General features: G+C 35.9%; 1 protein-coding gene across 2 annotated transcripts in view; it reads right to left on the bottom strand.

Annotated features, from left to right (window-relative positions):
• Positions 1–21069, bottom strand: part of Kcmf1 (Potassium channel modulatory factor 1) — a 293565-nt gene that overhangs the window by 68241 nt on the left and 204255 nt on the right. Inside the window, exon 8 of one of the 2 annotated variants that reach the window (XM_090393121.1) lies at positions 12278–12356. The exons of the other annotated variant lie outside the window; for it this stretch is intronic. Within the exon in view, the coding sequence (XP_090249247.1) occupies positions 12334–12356 (23 nt within the window). The 3' untranslated portion in view covers positions 12278–12333. Of the gene's footprint in view, positions 1–12277; positions 12357–21069 lie in introns of those variants that run through there. 2 annotated transcript variants of the gene reach the window in all.

Genomic DNA, 21069 nt, shown 5'->3' with positions numbered 1-21069 from the left:
CACAAATGATGCTCTGGTGACCGGGTATCGGCAGTATAACTGAAACATCTACACGAGAGTAAATGCTTGTGTATAAAATGTATGTCTGGATACTGAAGTGGCAGACCTACCACCAGAATACGAACTTTGTGGGCTAACAACCCACAAGTCTCCGAAAATGTAAATACTGTTTTCAAGTTGGATAAATGCAGAAATCGGACAGACTCCTTGATAATGACTAAAGCTTGGAAAATTAGGACATGAATTGGCCAATGGAATGTTAAAATACTCTATCAAACAGGAAAACTAGCACAACTAAGAAAGGAGATGGGAAAATATAAAATTAAATTACTGGGAGGTTAGCGAAGTAAGATGGAATGGTATTGGTAGAATACATTTTCCAAGTGGGAATGCGATTCTATATTCAAGGATGCATAATATAACTGATATACATCAACATGGAGTTGGTTGGAATCCTCATGAGTAAAAGATTTAGTTAAGCAATGATTGGGTGGGAATCAATTTCAGAATGAATGAATAATAATAGTAAATCTTAAAACTAAATTTGGAAGACTAAGAGTTGTTCAGTGCTATGCTCCATACTGGCATATTAACACATGCAACTGAGAATGCATCCTTTGAAGAAAAAGAAAAGTTTACAGTCTGCTTGATAAGCTCTTGATGATGATACATGATAATGAGAGCATACTTCTCATGGGTGACTTCAATGCTAAAGTTGATACAAATAATGAGGGGGTGGAGAATGTAATGGGCAAGCATGGTTTAGCAAAGAGAAATATAAATGGTGACACAGTTGTTTCACCATTTATGTGGTGAACCAACAACAAATGGTGTTGGTGGAACTGTGTGGCAAATATAACTTAGTAATTGGTGGCACAATCTTCCAGCATAAGAAAATACATAAAGTAACCTAGGTGTCAACAGATGACAAAACACAAAATCAAATAGATCATATTGCCATCAGCCAAAGGTGCAGGAAAATGTCATTAGATGTCCGAAATAAAAGAAGCGTTGTTATTGGCTCAGATCATCACATAGTAATAGGATCTATGCAGTTATATATTCAAAAAAATCATCAGGGAAATTGATACTGCTAAATTACAAAATGACGAAGTCTGCAATGAGTTTAAAATAAAGATAAGGGAAAATATAGATATTAATTTTGAGGGAGGAGAGGATATAAGGAATGATGATATAGAGGATATATGGCAAAAGGTTAAAAAAAGTTCTTAATGATACAGCAGAACATGTTTTAGGATAGGCTAAAAGAAAGAATGGTTCTCAATGGAAATTTGGAGACTAGTGGATGAAAGGAAAAAATAAAGCTGAAATTATGTGCACGAAATACTTCCCAAAAGGAAAATGAACTTAAAGAGAAATATAAGATTTTAAATAAAAAAGTTAACAGAAGTGCTAGAAAAGATAAACGATAAAGGTTTGAAGAACTATCATCAAGGGCACAACAAGCTGAAGCTTGTTTCTTTGTATATATGTATATACTCCAGATGACCTTAATGTGAGAGTTGAAATGTCGAGTGATTATTTTGGTTTATATTAAACTGAAGTTTTACTCTAACATGGTAGTTATTTCCATAATTTTTAAGATGCATGTATAGACCACTTGAACACTTTAAGAATAATAATCGAACAGTCAAGTGAATTTAACTCCTTTATATTTGCTGATTTTGAATTATGAAAAGGCCTTCAATTCCATTGCTAGAGATTGTGTGTAGAATGCACTTAAAACAAAAGAATGCCACAGAAGATAATAAACCTCATACAGGAAGGATATAACAAATTCCAATGCCAGGGGTTGCATGATGGATATCTGACACAACCCTTTCCAACTGTATCTCGAGTGCAACAAGGATGACTGCTATCTCCATTATTATTTATACTGGTGCTGGATCATGTTCTAAAACTGACAGCAATGAAACATGCCAACGGAATATCATGGAAAATAAATAAAACTTTGGGTGATCTAGACTATGCAGATATCCAAAACAAATTAACCACATTACAAGAAGAATTACTGAAAGTCAGTTTGAAAATAAATACAGTCAAAACAAAAGAAATGAGAATCAATGTGAAACAAGGCAGCAAGTACAACTGAAAATCGAAACTGTTTCGCATTTTAAATATCTCGGCATTGTTGTATCTGAAGATGGAGGAGCAACTAGAGATGATGACATAAAGATTCAAAAGACAAGAAGTGCATATGATAAACTTAGTAGAATATGGAAAATGAAAAATATTCACATAGATACAAAATTAAAAATATTTAATGCATATATTAAATCAGTTCTTTTATATGGATACGACACATGGCTGGTTTCAAAGGAAATACAAAGAAAACTACAGGCATTCATAAACTAATGTCAGCAGAGCAAACTTCGAGTTTGGTGGCCATAAATTATTACTAACGAAGACCTCTGGAAAAGAACAAATCAACAAAAATCAGCCTTGAAATCAGAAAATGAAAACTTAGATGGATTGGACATACACTTAGGAAAGATCATGAAAAACTCTGTCACGCAGCCAAGGAAAGAGAAAGCATGACCATCCTAAAAATACATGGAGGAGATCAACTTTAATAGAATGTGAGAAGAAGAGTTTAGCTGAACTAAGACCAATAGCAAGAAGAAGGAACCGATTGAAAGCATTTACAGACCGCTGATGTTTCTGATAGAATCTGGGAAAGAAGGAGAATTAAATATAGATAAAACCAAGCAAATGGTAATAAGCAAAAAACAGCAACAAAACACAAATTTAAGATTATCAACAGGATTCGTTCAAAAAGTAAAGGCTTATAATTCTTTAGGAGTAATGATTACAGAAGATGGAACAACAGTTATGGAAATAAAATCAAGAAGAGCTAATGCAAAAGAAGCATTCTGGAATCATAAATTGCTAATGACTTCTGGAATAAATAAACAGACTAAAATAAGAATAATAAAATCTTATGTATGGCCCACATTGAATTATGGATGGGAGATGTGGCCATATACAAAATCCATAATCAAGAAATTGCAGCCCTTTGAGATGTGATGCTATAGGAGAGCAGTGAAGATATCTTGGAATGGGAAAAAAACTAATGAAGAGGTATTGAAGTTAATGGGAACCAAAAGAGCACTCATGAAAGACCTTATAAAGAGAAAATGCAAGATGGAAGGGCACATATTAAGAGGATCAGCAGTGAAAACTTCTGGATATACTGGAGGGAAAATTTCAGGGAAGGAGATCTCCTGGAAGATCAAGAACTCCTTGGCTTGATGATGTAAAGAAATGGATGGAAAATAAGAGCTATTATGAAATCAAAATAATGGCAGAGGATCGTACACTCTGGCATACCACGCCTGCAAACAGCCAAATTACAGAAGCTACTAAAGAAGAAGAAAAGGCCACATATTTTGATCTGAAAATTCCAGCTGATTATCAGTGGCATTAGGCAACAGAATACAAAGTAGAACTAGAACAATGGAGAAATTTAAAACAGTGAGAGCTGCATGATGTTATACCAGGTGATTATAAAATAACGTCAAGTGTTCAGAGCCCTCTAGCCAGTAATGTACTGGACGAAACACACCAATATTCGGTAGACGTACACAGTGGAACATGGGGATTTGATTTAATGAAAAAAAAAGTACCAAAAGTCACCAAGAGGAGAAATTTTGGCGCTGTTTACCGAGTAAAATGCATTAATTTGCATTATTGCGTTTCTTTTGAGTGATCATGCAATAAAAGGAAAGCCTGTGAGATTTCTTATCGTTTGCTGACGAAATGCTTTTCGTTGCCTCTTACCTTACGTGAGCGTGCTTTGTTAGTCAAACTCTATTATCAGCGGAACAATAATGCCAGTGCTTGTCTTCGTGATTTTCGGCATATGAAAAATTTACGAAAAGGACCGATTAGCGTAACAAACTTACGAAAACTGATTCAGCTTGAAACCTGGAACTCTTGCAGTGCAGGTAGGCAGGGGATGCAAACCAATCAATTACCAACAAATTGCAACTGCTATTGTGGAACAGGAGATGACGAATGTGCAGGGTACCAGCAGTGCACGAGCAATATCAAGGCAAACGTATATCGCATACACAAAGGTGTGGAAAATCCTACATCAGATGTTGAAGTTTCACCCCTATAAAATCAGTCATGTTCAAGAATTGCGCCCTGGTGAGATGCGACCACATGAATAGACTTATCTTTGAGATTCTTAGCACGCATGGAAGTGGATGATGCATGGACATGCAAATTTTATGGAGTGACGAAGTGCACTTTTATTTGAACGGTGATATTAACACATGCAACTGTCGCATTTGGACTGCAACTAATCCGCATATGTGTCTGCAGATGCAGATGCAGATTTAAGGCATCTTTTATCATCGGTCCATACTTTTACGAGGAAAATCGCCAAAATGGACTAGTGACCTGTTCCATCAATGCTAACAGGTATGCCAATATGCTACAGAACTTTGTGGTTCCACAACTGCAGCAAAGAGGATGTCTCGATTCGACCATCTTCATGCAGGATGGTGCACCACCCCACATCGGACTTCAGGTACACCGTGTTTTGAGACAACATTTCTCTGACAGAAGAATCATTAGTCGTGCATTTTCCACGCCATGGTCACCGAGATCTCCTGATCTCAATCCTTGTGACTTTTGGTTGTGGCGATTTCTTAAAAGCATTGTGGATCAAGGAGATGTACCCGATATCCCAACTTTGAAAGATCGAATAACGTTACACGTGAGACAAATCAATTCCGATAATGGTGGTCATATTGAACCTCATTTGTAATTAACAATAAACGTCATGAAATTGATGTGTGCTGTCTCTCATTTGCCATTTAGTCATAGTCACACCTACTAAAATTAATTTGGCAGCACCAAAATTTCCCCTGTTGGCAACTTTTGGTACTATTTTTTCCCTGTTAAATTGAATCCCCATATTCCACTGTGTACGTCTACCGAATATTGGTGTGTTTCATATAATACATTACTCGCAAGAGGACTCTGAACACTTGACGTTATTTTATAATCACTCGGTACATAAAACATCACAAAGCAAAAACTGGGAAAACAGTGTTATTAGCTATTACTTAATTGTATTAGTTATTTAAACTTCAAATACAAGGGTGGTCTGAAAAGTTCTCGGCCACGACCACAGATGCAACACTATTAGCAAGATTTTTTTTCTAAGTTTGAACATCTGTCAAAAGCATCCATGTGAAATTGCAAGTCATTCTAGCAACTATTTTTTTTTTTAATACAGCTTTCTGAAGCAAAAGTGTTTTCAGTATCCCTTGAAATGGATAAAATTGAGTAAAGTGGTTATAAAATTCTTTGTAAAAGAAGGTTTAATGGCAAAAGAAATTTATTCGAAGTTTGTAAAAGTTTATGGGCACCTTCTTGTTCATTTTCGACAATTAAGAAATTGGCTGCCGAATTTAAACGTTGCCATACCAGCCTTGAGGATGATCCACGTGAAGGACATCCAAAAAGTGTAATAACACTAGAAATCATTGATCAAGTGCATGATATGGTATTAGATGACCGGGGAGTCAAAGTATGTGAAATTGCTGAGACTACAGGCATTTCAAAAGAATGCGTAGGATATATTTCACACGAAGAATTGCAAATAAAAAAACTTTGCACAAGATGGGTGCCACACTTGCTCACAGCAGATCAAAAACACATTCACATGAAAATCTCTGAACAGTGCTTGGAGCATTTAACAAGAATAAAACAGATTTTGTGTATTGATTTATTACTATGGACGAGACTTGGATTCACCATTACACACCAGAATCCAAACAGCAGTCAAAACGGTGGACAGAAGCTGGTTGTTCAGCACCAAAGAAGACAGTGTCGGTTCCATCAGCAGGAAAGGTCATGGCATTGGTGTTTTGGGATGCTAAAGGCATTTTGTTTATTAATTATCTTGAAAAGGGTAAAACAATAACCGGGGAATATTATTCCAATCTTTTAACCAGACTTTGTGGGAAAAGACCCCGTTTGCAGAAGAAAAAAATCATCTTTCATCAGGACAATGCACCTGTTCACAAAGGTGTTTTGGCAATGGGAAAATTAAAGGATCTGCACTATGAATTGTTGGAACATCCACCGTATTCCCCAGATTTGGCTCTCTCTGAGTTCTATCTCTTCTCAAAACTAAAACTCTTCCTCGCTGGTCAGTGTTTTTCTTCAAATCAAGACATGATTGCAGCTGTAGAGGGGTATGTTGCAGATCTTACTGAGAACCACTACAGGGATGGATTAATGACGTTGAAGCATCGCTGGAATAAATGTATTAGTCTTAAGGGAGATTATGTTGAAAAATAATTTTGAAATTATAAATGTTTTTTTTCATTGTTAGGCCGAGAACTTTTCAGACCACCTTCATATGTGTGATTAGAATAAGACTCTCCCATAATTTTGAAAGTGAAAAGCAATGTTCTGATTCAAGTTAGGACAATGGAGGAAGGCTTTGGTGGTTTCATTAAGTAGCTGTCAATGAGAAATATAGCCTTGCAGATCTTCTTTCCAATACACTGCTTGGAAAGAAGTCAATGGACACCATAGTGTGATCAACAAATAGCCATAGCATCCACCTTAATAAGATGTAGGACCTCTTTCCATGGCGATGACTGCAGCAATTTTATGGGGCATACTTTCCACATGCATATGATAGTGATCAATGGGAATTTTGGCCCATTCTTCCTGTAGGCATGTAATGAGGTCCTGGACTGTTGTGGGACAGAAATCACGTGACGCTCCAGTTCATTCCACAGATGTTCAATAGGGTTGAGATCAGGGCTCTGTGGAGGCAAGTATGTGGCATTCATATCCACAAACCATGCAGTTGCAGCAGCCTTATGACACTGTGCATTGTCTTGCTGAAAGAGACAATGGTCAGTTCCATAGAAACACAACAAAGTGGAAGCATTGCATTGTCTACAATGTTCAGACATTGTGGACAATGCAATGCTTCCACTTTCAAAGCTCAGTGTTTGTAGAACTACAAACATAGGTCCAAGACCAAACCTGGAAAAACAGGACTATACAATCACATTGCCACCTCCAAATTTCATAGTTGGGATTACATGCTCTAGTGAGAGATGTTCACTGGGCATGGCATTTTTTTACATATTATCCTTCATAGCATCCCATGGTCACATTCAGTGAGTGTGGTGGGTTGTCCACTTCAGTATGGCACCACTGACTGTTGACCTGGGCTGGCCCAATTTGTCAAATAGATAAGCCTGCAACATGGCATTCTATCACAATGCATCTTTCAAATTTTGTCAGTTCCCTTTTTGCATCCATTTCGCCTGGAAACAACTGCACTGACTTGGGGGCATCATATTCCTCTAATTTATACTGACTACAAACATGTGACTAGTTACATGGCATGATGCATCTTGCATATGGGGGTGTCCGCTAAATTCTTTCCAAGCAATGTAGATACCGACCACAATATCCTATGATCTGAAACTTGCTTACTCCAGTGTCGCCATAAGTTCTAACATTTATTTAAAGAAAGTTGCAATGCACTGTTCCATCATTCGAATTCAAATTGGAAAACAAATGCCTCTCACTTTCAAAAATATGGGAAAGTCTTATTCTAATCACATATTTAAAGTTTTAAATAATTAATAATACAATTAAGTAATAGCTAATAACACTGTTTTCTCAGTTTTTGTTTAGCACTTGTTTTATGTATAACATCATGTGGCTCTCACTGTTTTAAATTTGTCCCTTGCTGTAGCTTTACTTTGTGTTCCCTAATGCCACTGACAATGATCTGTAATTTCAGATCAAAATATAGCTAATGACTTCACATTAATTGCCTTAATATCCCATAATGCAATGCACATATCCTTAGACATGTATAATACTGTGTATTATGAAAAGGGCCACTACCTAGACCAGTTTCGACTGTTATTGAGGTCTCATCAGTGGGAGCCAGCCCAAAAGTGATACCAAAGTTGAAGTAATGCAGAAGTCATAATTCTATAAACAAGTAGTCAAAAAGTGTCACAACTTATTATTAAAATACTCTGGATTAGAACAAGATGTCTGAAAGTTTCTCACTTGGTTACACTATAAATTAAAGATGCCAAAAAATTATATTCTTGGTTTAATCACAAAGGCAAATAATGTCAAGTCATTAGCCTCCATATATAAGTAGGCTATTCGTGATGTTACTTCATGCACAATTTTTATTTGCTTACACTTGATAAAGGATTAAACTGAGAATATACTTTCTTGCCAACTTTCATTCATACTGCCTTTTAATAAATATTATTTATCCTTTTCTTGTATTATTGAGTAAATGTAAATGTTCCATCTCCTTACATCAGAGAGGCATAGAGATATAGCTCATATTATTATTATTATTATTTTTTTTAAATTCAGTATCAATATCACTATAAGTTCTTTAAAAAGTTTTTTATAGTGCCAAAAAGACAATGTTTCATTCCAAACACATCTCAGTAACTAAGCAGCCAAGCTTACAGTAAGCTTTTGAAATCTGGAAAAATGAATACCTTAAAATACTTAACATAAAAAATAAGGATAAATATTGTCTTATATTCCACACAACCCTCCAACATAAATATCCTTGATGACTTATCTGAAAGACAGCTTCTTATTCCAGTGAAGTTATGCTCACAGAAGAGAAACTTAGCCCTTATCCTACTCACACATTAGGGTTTAAGGACTAAATATTTTGTACCAGTCATCAAGATTGAGAAGATGCAATTTGCAGAGTCTGGTGGACAGGAGGAAGAGGGGAGATGAGACCTACAAGTTAGTAAGGGGTTGTTATAGGATCAATGCTGGAGAGGTTCTCAGAAAATAGTGACTAAACAAACATGTAATAGTCACAGTAATAAGTTTTAATAAGTAAATATTTCATCCTAAGTATCTTAGGACATTGTCAGTACAGTTAATTCAAACAATACTAGGAATTAGGGTGCATGATTACAATGAAATCCCAATATGTGTGCAGTAGCGTGTTATAGAATTAAATTAAAATATATCTGGAGGGAAGAAAAAAATGATTATAAGATAACATATATATAAAAAAAATTATTTTACACAATTTTGTATGACAATTTGCCATACTTTAGGAATAGCAAGAATGTCGTTATGGTTTAGATTTGGTCTGTGAAGTAGGGCTTCAGCACTTTACTTTATATAAACGTTCATGTTTATATAAATATCTATGTAGAAGTTTGGTCTTTTCCCAATGGATCCTATGGTTTGGTTTTTCAACTCCATGTTGTGCAAGGCCAGATTTCTGCAGGTTGATAAGACAGTATGGTCTTGATGTTCTGAAATGCATTTATGAACAGATCTATCATTCACAACTCTGCATGAAAACACCTGCTTCACTCCCCTACTCACACTCTCTTTCCATGTCTGTCCACAGTAAGACAATTTACAGGAGCATGGAACCTCATACATGCCAGGAAGCATCAGAGGTGAAAGTTTGTCTTTAGAAGAAGGTAATAAATTATAGATCTGGTTGATTGGTTTGTAGGTAGAAGCAAGTTTGCATTTCTTCATAATTTTTGAAAGACGTTTGGAGATGCCTTTGACATAAGGTTTGGGAATCCTAAAGAATCTCTAAACCAAGAATTGGAAATAATCAAAAATACAGCTATACTAAATGGATACAATCTTAAAACAACTCAAAAAATCATCAGTCACTTCCCCACACATCAACCTAAACAAAAGAGAAGCCCGTACGATTCCTATACCTTATGTCAAAGGCATTTCCAAACATCTTTCAAAAATTATGAAGAAAACAAACTTGCTACTACCTACAAACCAATCAACCAAATCTATAATTTGTTACCTTCTCTTAAAGACAAACTCTCACCTCTGATGCTACCTGGCATGTATGAGGTTACATGCTCCTGTAAATTGTCTTACTATGGACAGACAGGTAGATCTGGTCATAAACGCATTTCGGAACATCAAGACCATATCTGTTTTATCAAACCGCAGAAATCTGGCCTCCCACAACACGGAGTTGAAAACCAAACCATAGGATTCATTGGGAAAAGACCAAACTTCTACATAGATTTTTATATAAACACGAACGTTTATATAAAGAAAGTGCTGAAGCCCTACTTCACAGACCAAATCTAAACCGTAATGACGTTCTTGCTATTCCTGAAGTATGGGAAATTGTCATACAAAATTGTGTAAAATAATTTTTTTTATATATGTTATCTTATAATCTTTTTTTCCCCTTCAGATATATATTTAATTCTATAACATGTTACTGCATGCATATTGGGATTCCATTGTAATCATGCGCCCTAACTGTATGTTATTCCTAGTATTGTTTGAATTAACTGTACTGACGATGTCCTAAGATACTTAGGATGAAATATTTACTTATTAAAACTTATTACTGCGGTTATTATGTGTATTTGTTTAGTCATGAATTCTCCACAGGTTTCATTGTACAATAAAGAAAATAGTGAGAGATCAGGGGAGAACCAGAGGTCATCCCTGGAAACTATATAAAGAGGGTGTGAGAAGGAGGTGTTTTCATGCAGAGTTGCAATTGATTGGAATGCCTTGCCTGAGAGTGTGGTGCCTGCAGAGAATTTGTGAGCGTGTTTAAAGTACGGTATGATGAGCTGTGTGTATGATAAAAAGGACCACCCAGATAAGACTTTGTCTCCATGGGGTCTTGGGTAATAATAATAAGAAGAATTATAATATATACAAACAACAAGAAACAAGTATAAGCGATTAGGCTGAAATGCAAAGTCATTAGACAGATGTCCTGTGAGCACTTGTGGTAGCCAAGTAAGGCAGGTCTTGGAATTATAATTTTCCATATCATAGGGAATGTTACATTTATTCACATTTATTGAGATTGAATTGGTGTTTTAAGATTAGTAGCTCATTAAAAAAAAAATCTTATGTACATATTTAGCATGATGAAGTACAGTAGTATTTTACATTTGATTTTGTGCAGGGTGGTTTCTTATTCAGTCTACCGGACCTGAATAACCATAATTGCAGCAAATATTCTTTATGTTCTTCCAGACAGAGACAGCGGCAAATTTTCCATAATAAGACATGTAAAAATATTAGTTAAATTGGAAGAACAAAAACAATGCCTAAAGTCATAATATATCTACTGCCACAAATATATGGTTATGCAAAATTCTAGGATATGGACAACTATAATTCTTTAGACCGTCCACACAATAATCAAGGCTCACAAGTGGATGTTTCCCCTCTCTTAGTATTTTAAGTAAATGAGAGTCATTAAACTTTTGTTTAACTTATTTGAAAAACTGTCTCCATTCAATTAAATCCTAATAAGAGCTGCACCTAGCATTTAAACTTAAATACATGACTGCATCATCTTACATGATATTTCAAGTATCTCATATGATTATGTAGCACATCAGACCTTACTATGCTAGCAATTATCTAAAAAGCTGTGAATAATAATAAACTGCTCACATTTAATATATTTGTGATTCAAGTGGTTAATATGTACTGTTGTGTTTGAATTTTTTTTCTTAATAATTCAAACATGATAGTGCAGATTAACACTTAGGTATTTCCACAGCTTTTATTACTGTATATTTCTCTAGTTATTGACTTCCTAAAGAAGCAAGCTAACAATTCTAAAGAGTGAAGCACACAGTTGTTAATTAGCACTCTTAATAAAATATAAAAGAAGTAATTCCTATAATTCTCATTTAGTTATTATTCATAAGGCCTGGTTATTTATCTAACATCTACAGTTTGGTCTGCAATTCTTGTTGAGGTCACTGAACTTACACCAATCAGTTCAGGATAAAGAGAAAAACACAAATATAGTTCACCTAAAAGATGTGTGCAGAAGCTACAATCATTACAAGGATGACTAAATTTAGTAAATGTTTTTTTTTTTAATCTACAACTTATATTATTACTTTGAATATTTACGTTTTTTTTCACTCTATAGAAGAAAAATTTTGAAAACAATTTTCTAACATGAATTATAATAAAATATATATATATATATATATACACATATATATATATTAAGGCACAATGAACCCTTTAGCTATACTTTACAGAGCATAAGCCTCACATTTTCAAATGCATTTTAATTAGAAAGAAATCAGATTTATGTTAAACTTACTTTGTTAAAGCAAAATAATAATAATAATAACAACAAATATGATTGTTTAATATGAAATAATGCATACTTGCCAAAAATTTTGGAAGGCGTTATGGATAATCATACCTGCCAATCATTTCTGATTTTCTATAATCATATCTGACAAAATCTGAGGATGGCTTTCAGTAATGTGACAAATAATGTACTGTGGGGAGAGGAATAATGATGTCACAATACAGACTTATATTAGTGCAACTTGCTATTAAATACTTTTATCAATACATAAGAGTAGTGATATATTCTCTCAAATGTAAAACAAGCTAATTACATTCTGTGCGCTAAAACATGTTATTTTAGCTTGCTCTCTATGCAACTAAGCTATATGACATGATCTTATGCAAAAAATTCTTTCAGAGTAGTCAAGGTTTTGAAAATATGGTAGACATGATAAGTCAAAAAACATTTCCTTGATTAAAGTGTTGTGTGTGTGTGTATAACATAATATGAGAATTTTTTTTCAACTGACTTAAAATGCTTTTGTTTTTAAGTTATTATAATCAGCATCAACAAATAAAGTAGAAAAAAAAAGAATGCCTGAACTAATTTTTATAATTACATTTTTAATAAATATATATGGCATATATTATTTCCTTTCACTCCTGATTGGTACAGGGCAACACATAACATCATTCTGAACTTCTTCAATTCCCTTAAATAGGCGCAAATTAAAGCAAGACATAATGATCAGTATTTCTCCACTCACAATCCGATGATTATATTCTTGGCTGAAAAAACACGCAAGCACTGGATTTTTCTGGTCACTGAAAAAATTGCTTTTTGGGGCTGTTGATAAACATTGTCAGACCTCAGAATTATTTAAAACAACTTTGAAGTCTAATAATATTTCAATCTGATATGTTTTTTGCTGCTCTGAAACTGCAGGAAATTTTATTTTATTGTATTATTATTTCTTTGTGGTAATGTAAATGCATGAAAGCAAACACAATCCGACATGCAGCTGTAGTTCTTAAAGCTCATCTGGTAAACAGAAATTACAGAAATTCTATAATGGTTGGCAAATATGATGTCATCTTTATTTTAAGGTGTCTGATAAAATGACAATAAAACCTATGGATCACATATTCCCTAATTATATCTGAAAAGATTTAAGCAGAATATGATTTAATTAATCTGCTAGAATACTAGCAATGAAATTACAATGAAATTTAAAGACAATATGCAGTTCATTCAGAAAATGTGGTTTCAAAACAGTCTCCCATAAAAAAATTGACAGAAATTATAAACAATAAGAAGGAATTCAAATTAGAGTACTAATCACAGAAATGAGAGTCCAAAATCATTTGTAGCTGAATTAAATTATCCAAAACAAACACACAACAAATAGGTCTTGTTCACATTACATAATACAGTAAGCAGTTTATCATAATTAGTTTTGGAACAATATTTTTTCAGTTTGTTCAAAACTAAACGGCAAAATAGCAAATGGGGGAAATTCAAGATATCTGATCACTTTAATAGAAATAGACATCTGCACTTTAACAAATCATTCCAAAGAAAATGTGAGCTTGGCTTTCACTACCTCAAATATACATGGTATATTCTGTTCCAATTATCTTGCAATATGCTGACAATACCACAATCTTACATAAATATGAAATGCTGATCTTAATTGAAGGCTCCTTTCAGCTAAGATGTAAAAGGCACATGTTTATATTTATAATAAATTTTGACATGCTCACGCACAGTTAGTTGATTATGAGTTAAATATTGATTGCTTTCAGTTGATCAAGGTGATACAATGTGTGTTAGTGATCTAATGAGTTATTTAAGCTGTTTGTCATCATGATGAACAGCATGAAGGTTAAATGCTATAATAAAACCTATTTTATTTAGTATTAATTTAAGGGTCTTATAAACTTCACACAAAACAAATTTTAAGATCAAAATTTTTTTTAATTTATCTGATATTTGACACTGAATATCATGAGACATTTAATATATTAAAGATTCACCATCCATTTGAAAGCAAAAAAAATGACAATAAATTGCCGATATGTAATATGCTATATTATTATTATTATTCTAAAGTTTTCTCAGTTTAAAAGGGCATAACTACCAATAAAAAATTTCCTTACCTTAATCATTCCCTGTGCTTTGTAAAAAGCTTTACTTTTATAAAAACTGTCACATCACTGTTTTACTATCCTATCAGTGGTCCTAACAGGCACTTAAGCACCCATGACCTTTCCAAGTATTCTTCAACTTTGCAGATCGAGGATAAGATAGTTAGTCACTGCTTTACACCAGCAGGTTATTACTATCAACCCATTTTCCACCTTCTTCCTGGTAGCAAAACTTCAAAAAGTTAAGGCAGCAAGAAACTAAGTGTGGCCTCAGGTTTTACTTCAGATAGTCTAGCTGAATTCAGTAATGAATTAAATTTCATTTTACAGGATAAATTTTATTTAGTTACAAAACAAAGCAGAAAACTAAATGCTAGGATACTTAATAATCCCATTTTTTATTATTAGTTCCAAGCAATAGTGCTAGTGATAATGTCAACAAGCAAAAACCTATTTCAGCTCTCATGGTGTTCACACTTTTGCAAATGAGTTATCTCAGGGGATTCAGTCCAGATAAATTAATACTGAATTACTCCTTAAATGACTATTTTGGTTTATATGAATGAAGATTACGAATAAAAATAACTAATATTTATACAGTAATTAAAATGCAGTTTCTTATGATTCAGTACATCCATTAATTGTAAATATAAAGTTAACTCAAGTCCCAAATTACAAATGAGAGTTGTCAAAAATAGTTACTTTGTCATGCTAACTAGCCACCAGTCATCAAGAAGATTGCCAAGTCTTACATGGTGAAATTCAGTGACCTGAACAAGTATGATATCATATCCCTGCTTATACTCTAATGGACACCAGTAAAATTACATTCTTGTAGATGAAAAACAAGGCTAAGACCTGCAGGCCATATTTTGGCATGACAAAGGAGATATCATCCATTCTTAAAATATGTCCAAAGGGGAGAAAATCTTAAGAGAAAGGAATCAAACACTTCTGAAGGTGTAGCAACAAGCAACTTTTGCCTAAAGAGATGTAAAAAGAATAAAGCCAAATAAACTCTAAATGCAAAATTATTTATAACACAAAACTGTAAAATTAAATAACCATATTATGTGCAAAATTCAAACTACCATTAAACAGAATAACAATGTCTAATCACCCATACTGCTGGACCACCTAGTCTCTTCAGTAGAGCTGCATAAAAAGGTTAAATATCCAGTTGTTAAAATAACAAGCAACCAATGACTACATAGCAGCATGCTTTGGCATTTTGTTACATGGAACAGACAGGCTGTTAAGAAGAAATTAGATAAGGTGAGCACATTAAAGACATGGTGAAAAAGTATATACTAAAATCTATCCTTGACTTATTGTACTATAAAAGAAAAACAATGTATGACAGGAAACAAAAATGGCTTCCATTTTAAATAATAATCTCATAAGGAAGTTCAAATAATCAGCTGAAATGATATATAATTCAATATAACTATTACTTGATAATAATGATAAGTGCAAATTTTATTCATTTATTTATTTTTATGTTAAGCCCATACACAAGAGGTTGGTTAATCGACCTATGGTACATTAGTACTGTGTAAGGGTAGTTGGTTGAGAAAGGAAAAACTTGTTTACATTTGATTTACAGGGTGTTCGGGATAAATTTGACATATTTATAATTAATTATATTTTTCCGTAAGTTACATGTATTAACACACACTTCTCTTCATTTAAAAGTTTGGACCCTTCTTCATTCATATACAAGATGTCAGAAAGGATGGATAGCTGGAACCCACCTGAATCATGGAAGAGAATAACTTGTATCATGATGATTCGTGCCCGCCATCAAAATAAGGATATTACGACTGCTGCCCAATGCTCCCTGAATACAGTAAAAACAATCAGGCATGAACTAGAGACTTGCAATGGTGACGAGGATGTAGCAAGAAGAAAGATCCCTAGCAGACGATCTGATTGCGTTCGTACAGCAGAATTCCTCGCAAATCTGCAGGAACAGATGTTGAAGAACCCTGGCATTGGAATTCGGGCTTTGTTCGTGGAGTTGCTAACTGTAGTCAAGCCCTGGATAACAAGGGTAGCCAATGGTAGGCCGTATGTATGGCAGCAGGATTCGGCCCCTTGCCACACCTCTGGGAAAAGTCAAAAATGGTTGTCTGAAAATTTCTACGACTTCACCAGTCCAAATGTTTGGCCTCCAAACTCCCCAGACCTTAACCCCATGGATTATTTTGTATGGGGCGCAGTTGAAAAAGACACCAATCGCACTTCCAGTAATACAAAAGCCCAGTTAATGGATAAAATTAAAACAGTTTTTGCGGCCCTTCCCAGGGAGACTGTAGCATCAGCTTGTTCGAGGTTCCGAAGCAGAATTGAAGCTGTGATCGATGCTAATGGTGGTTATTTTGAGTAAATCTTGTTGATAGTATTGTAATTAACTCTGCCTGTAATGTTTTTTTGTCAATTCATTAAATTTAATAGATACAAAGAAGATTTTCTTTTTCCTTACGAAACTGTCAAATTTATCCCGAACACCCTGTAAGTCTGTGTACTGTATTCCTTAGGAAAGACATAAGGGAAAAGACTGTTCCACAATACAACAGTAGCAGGAATGAAGGAGGTGAAAAAAAAAAACTTGTTCTGTGGGTTTCAAGATGCACTGTGAAAGGATGTTAGGTAGCAGCTGCACGTGTTCCAATGGACTTAGTACTGAGCAGGGAAATTATTGTTGCTTTTTCATATGAAAATTTGCCACGGAAAGACTTATAGAATACATATATTGCAGAAACAAAACACCTGTGCAAAAGCGGGAGAAGTGAGTTGGTAAGTGATGGGTCATTAATCTAACTGCCTTACTCTGTACTGAGTAAGGCAATTCGATTGAGCTCTTAAGGCCCAATCCAAATGTGAGAGCAGTATTCAATAGCTGGGCAGATTTGTGATTTATATAAGGTTAACAGCTGTTCAGAGGTGAAGTAATGTCTTGAGCAAAAGAGAAATCCTAGTTTTTTAGAAGATGAGGAGGGAATGATATGCCCGGAGAGGCTTGATGTCAGGGTGATTCCAAAAAGTGAAATCTCATCTAGTCTGGAAATTTGAATGCTGTCAAAGGTAATACTAGGGAAAAAAATGGTTCTTGTGATAAATAAGGCAGAACTGGGTTTTGCTAGCATTGAAATCAATGATGTTTTCTGAAACCCCATTGGAGGATGGCTTGAAGATCAGAACTGAGGGCAGCTGTGGTTGATGTGATTTGTGTTAAGTTATTAAATGAAAGGGAGAAGTGCAATGTGCTGTCATCTCCTAAACTGTGTATCGGGTTGGAGGTCAACTGAACTAGGTCATTGATATATAGAAGGAAGGGGGATTGATAAGAGAACAGAAGCTTGTGGAACCATCCCCCATTACACATAGTCTGTGTCCAGAAAGAAAGCTGGCAATCCAACTGCAGAAGTCTTGAGAACAGACCAAATGATGGGAGTTTGCTTAGTAAACCTTTATGCCACACCTAGTCAAAAGCTTTGGATTATCAAGTGTGGTTGATGTGATTTGTGTAAAGTTATTAAATGAAAGGGAGAAGTGCAATGTGCTGTCATCTCCTAAACTGTGTATCGGGTTGGAGGTCAACTGAACTAGGTCATTGATATATAGAAGGAAGGGGGATTGATAAGAGAACAGAAGCTTGTGGAACCATCCCCCCATTACACATAGTCTGTGTCCAGAAAGAAAGCTGGCAACCCAACTGCAGAAGTCTTGAGAACAGACCAAATGATGGGAGTTTGCTTAGTAAACCTTTATGCCACACCTAGTCAAAAGCTTTGGATTATCAAGATTATCATTTGAGATTCACCAAACTTCTACATGGCATTTATCCAGAGACAGGTGAGTAGATCTCCTGTTGATCAACAGTGACGGAATCCATACTTGTACTCGTTTATTAGCTGGGTTCTTTTGAGGTAGTGTATGAGTTGAGCATTGATGGTTCTCTCCATTACTTTTGACAGGATGGTAGTTTGATATAGTGATTTTTCACCCTTCTTGGGAATGGGTTATGTTCAATTAGCTAATTTCCAGGTCTTCAGACAGATACCAGTGAAGTAAGAGAGTATATACAGGCAACATAGGATAGATGTCAGTTCTGGTGCACAAGCCTTTATATGGGGGGGGGGGATTTGCCATTGTTACTTATGCATGCAATGGAGGCAAAGTGTAAAGCCAGGAGATTGTTTTTTTTTTTTGGTGGTGGTTAATAGAGCTGTCTGTGTATGACAAGGATGGAATAGTGTTGGGAAAAGTTACGACCAATTGCTTTGGCTAGAGACCAAAAGGTCTCTTGCCAAAGCAATTTGGATAGGATGCAAGTTTCCTACTTTTTGCACTTTCAAACTCTATTTTGGAAGCATTGATAGTTTTCTTGCATACATCAAACAGCTATTTTGGAATTGAATATACGTACTAACGGATGGAGTTCTTGATGTAAGCCAGTTGTGGCATGCTTGATTTTTTATTTGTACAGCCTTGGCACATCTTTTGGAGAACCAGGGTTTAGTTAGGAAATGGCAGTTCACAGTAGCATGTGGGATGTATGTTTATATGCCAGTGAGGATTACTTTGGTGAATGAAGCATAGAAGCCTTGGAGGCTATCCCACTTGGTACTGTTATAATGGCAAACTAATCTTGTATGAGAGTGGCTGTGTATGCATCAGCACTAGATTATGATCAGAATTACCTAGGAGTCCACTACAGGGTGTCCCTGAATTCATGGCCCAAACGTGAGAGGATGGTAGTACACACTGAAACCACCAATATTCGTCATAGAATATGCGGCTGCAAAAGCAGTGAGGAGTCGGAAATGAAGGACAGACACAGGTTTCCAGAGTGACATTTATTGGAGATCATTACAACAAATGCTCAAACGTCTGCCCACCACGAGGCACAATGGTGGAGTAGTGATTGGCGTACCTGCTCGTAAACACCGGGCACATTGCCGGCTGCGATGGACAGTTGGGCTACCAGATCCTCCGCAGACTACACAGGCACCTCGTACACGACACTCTTCGAATGTCCCCACAGAAAAAAAAAAATCGAGACAAGAAAGATCAGGCGATCTGGGGGGACACAGGATGGGTCCACCACACCCAATCCATTGGTTCCCAAATATGGCATTAAGATGCTGACGAACGTCCATGCTGAAATGGACAGGTGCCCCATCGTGCTGGAACCAGATACGGGAGCAGATGGCGACTTGAACATCCTGAAGCAATTCCAGCAAAATCTGTTGCAGAAAAATACGGTACGTTCACCCATCGAGGCGGTCCGGCAGTAGATAGGATCCAATTAAGTAGTCATGCACGATCCCACCCAAACATTGATGGCGAACCGTTGCTGGTTCGACTGTGGATGTGTACAATGGGGTTTCTGGGCCACCCACAAATGTGCATTATGGACACTGACTACGCCTTCACGTGAGAAAGTTGATTCATCCGTAAAGAGCACATGAGCGGGGAAATTGGGCTCTATGACACTTTGCTGCAGGAACCACTAGGCTCACCAGTGGTGAGCTATGGAAATTTCAACAAAGGGCTTGCATCGTTGAGCAAAAAAAAAGAAAAGAAAAAAAAGCCGTATTTCACACAAATACTTTTATTAATACAGCTTATGTACAAATTCCAATCAAAAAATATGAGAGGACAATCAACCTCCAAAGGCTATAATTTTTAAACAAATATTTCATGATCTAAACATGAACTATTTGCACACAATCAACTGTGTTATCTTGCACAAGGAAAACATTTTTTAACTATCAAAATATAATAAGAATGAAATATTTTATATTTTATAAAACATTTGATTGGCTACTGGTTTACCATACGATGGGCTACCAGAAGGGAGAAGGGTAAAGATAGCGCATGTGCTTATTTTATTTTCAAACTTGGGTGCATTCGTTATAGAGGAGTTGAAACAATAATTCCAAATAATCTATAACTGCCGAATAGACTAATTTTTGTTAGGTTACGCTCAAATATGTTTCAAAAAAATTTTTTTTTGAAAAAATAAAACTAGAAGAACAAGGGGCTTGCAAATTTGAGAAAAATTTAACAAAGGGCTCGCCAGAGCCCCTTATAGCTCACCACTGGGTGTAGCTCTTCTTCATGCAGTACTCGCCAGACACTGTTCCGATGCACAACCAGGCTCCAGGCAGCGGATTGCGTGCTTGTACCTGGGTTATCTGTCACCATGCAGAAGATGTCCTCACTCATAGTTGGTGTTCTGACCGTCCGTGCTCGTCCGGCATCATGTCGCCTGACATGGAAGGTGCCTGCCTCACACAGCTGGCGGTGCAGTCAGGCAAACATTTTATGATCGGGCACATGGCGCATAGGATATTGCTCACGGTACAACCTCTCTACCACTGCCCTCGGCTACGCCGTACATGAGGTGCATGTTGGCTTTCTCTGCGTTCATAAACTGCTCCATCTCGTGTCTGGTCGATGCTGAGAATGCTGGAGTTTGGTCGACCCAGCGCTTTTAAGCCGTGCCGCCTCGTCTGCATCCCCTACCAACACCGAGCTGCGTTTGCGGCTGCATATTCTATGATGAATATTGGTGGTTTCGGTGTGTACTACCATCCCCTCATGTTTGGGCCATGAATTCAAGGACACCCCTGTATATTCACTGTGTACTTGGAAAGGTCGCTGGTGAGGAAGAGATCAACGGTGTTTGGGGAGTGGCTCGGATTATCTGGTATTCTGGTTGGCATGTGAACAATTTGTGTAAAGTCATTAGTGATGGCAAAT

This window comes from Typopeltis vanoorti, chromosome 5 (genome assembly GCF_054136105.1).
Source record: "Typopeltis vanoorti isolate ZY-2024b chromosome 5, IOZ_Tvanoo_1.0, whole genome shotgun sequence".
Taxonomy (NCBI): Eukaryota; Metazoa; Arthropoda; class Arachnida; order Uropygi; family Thelyphonidae; genus Typopeltis; species Typopeltis vanoorti.
Note: the sequence above shows the minus strand (reverse complement) of the source record. Positions and strands in the feature narration are given on the sequence as shown.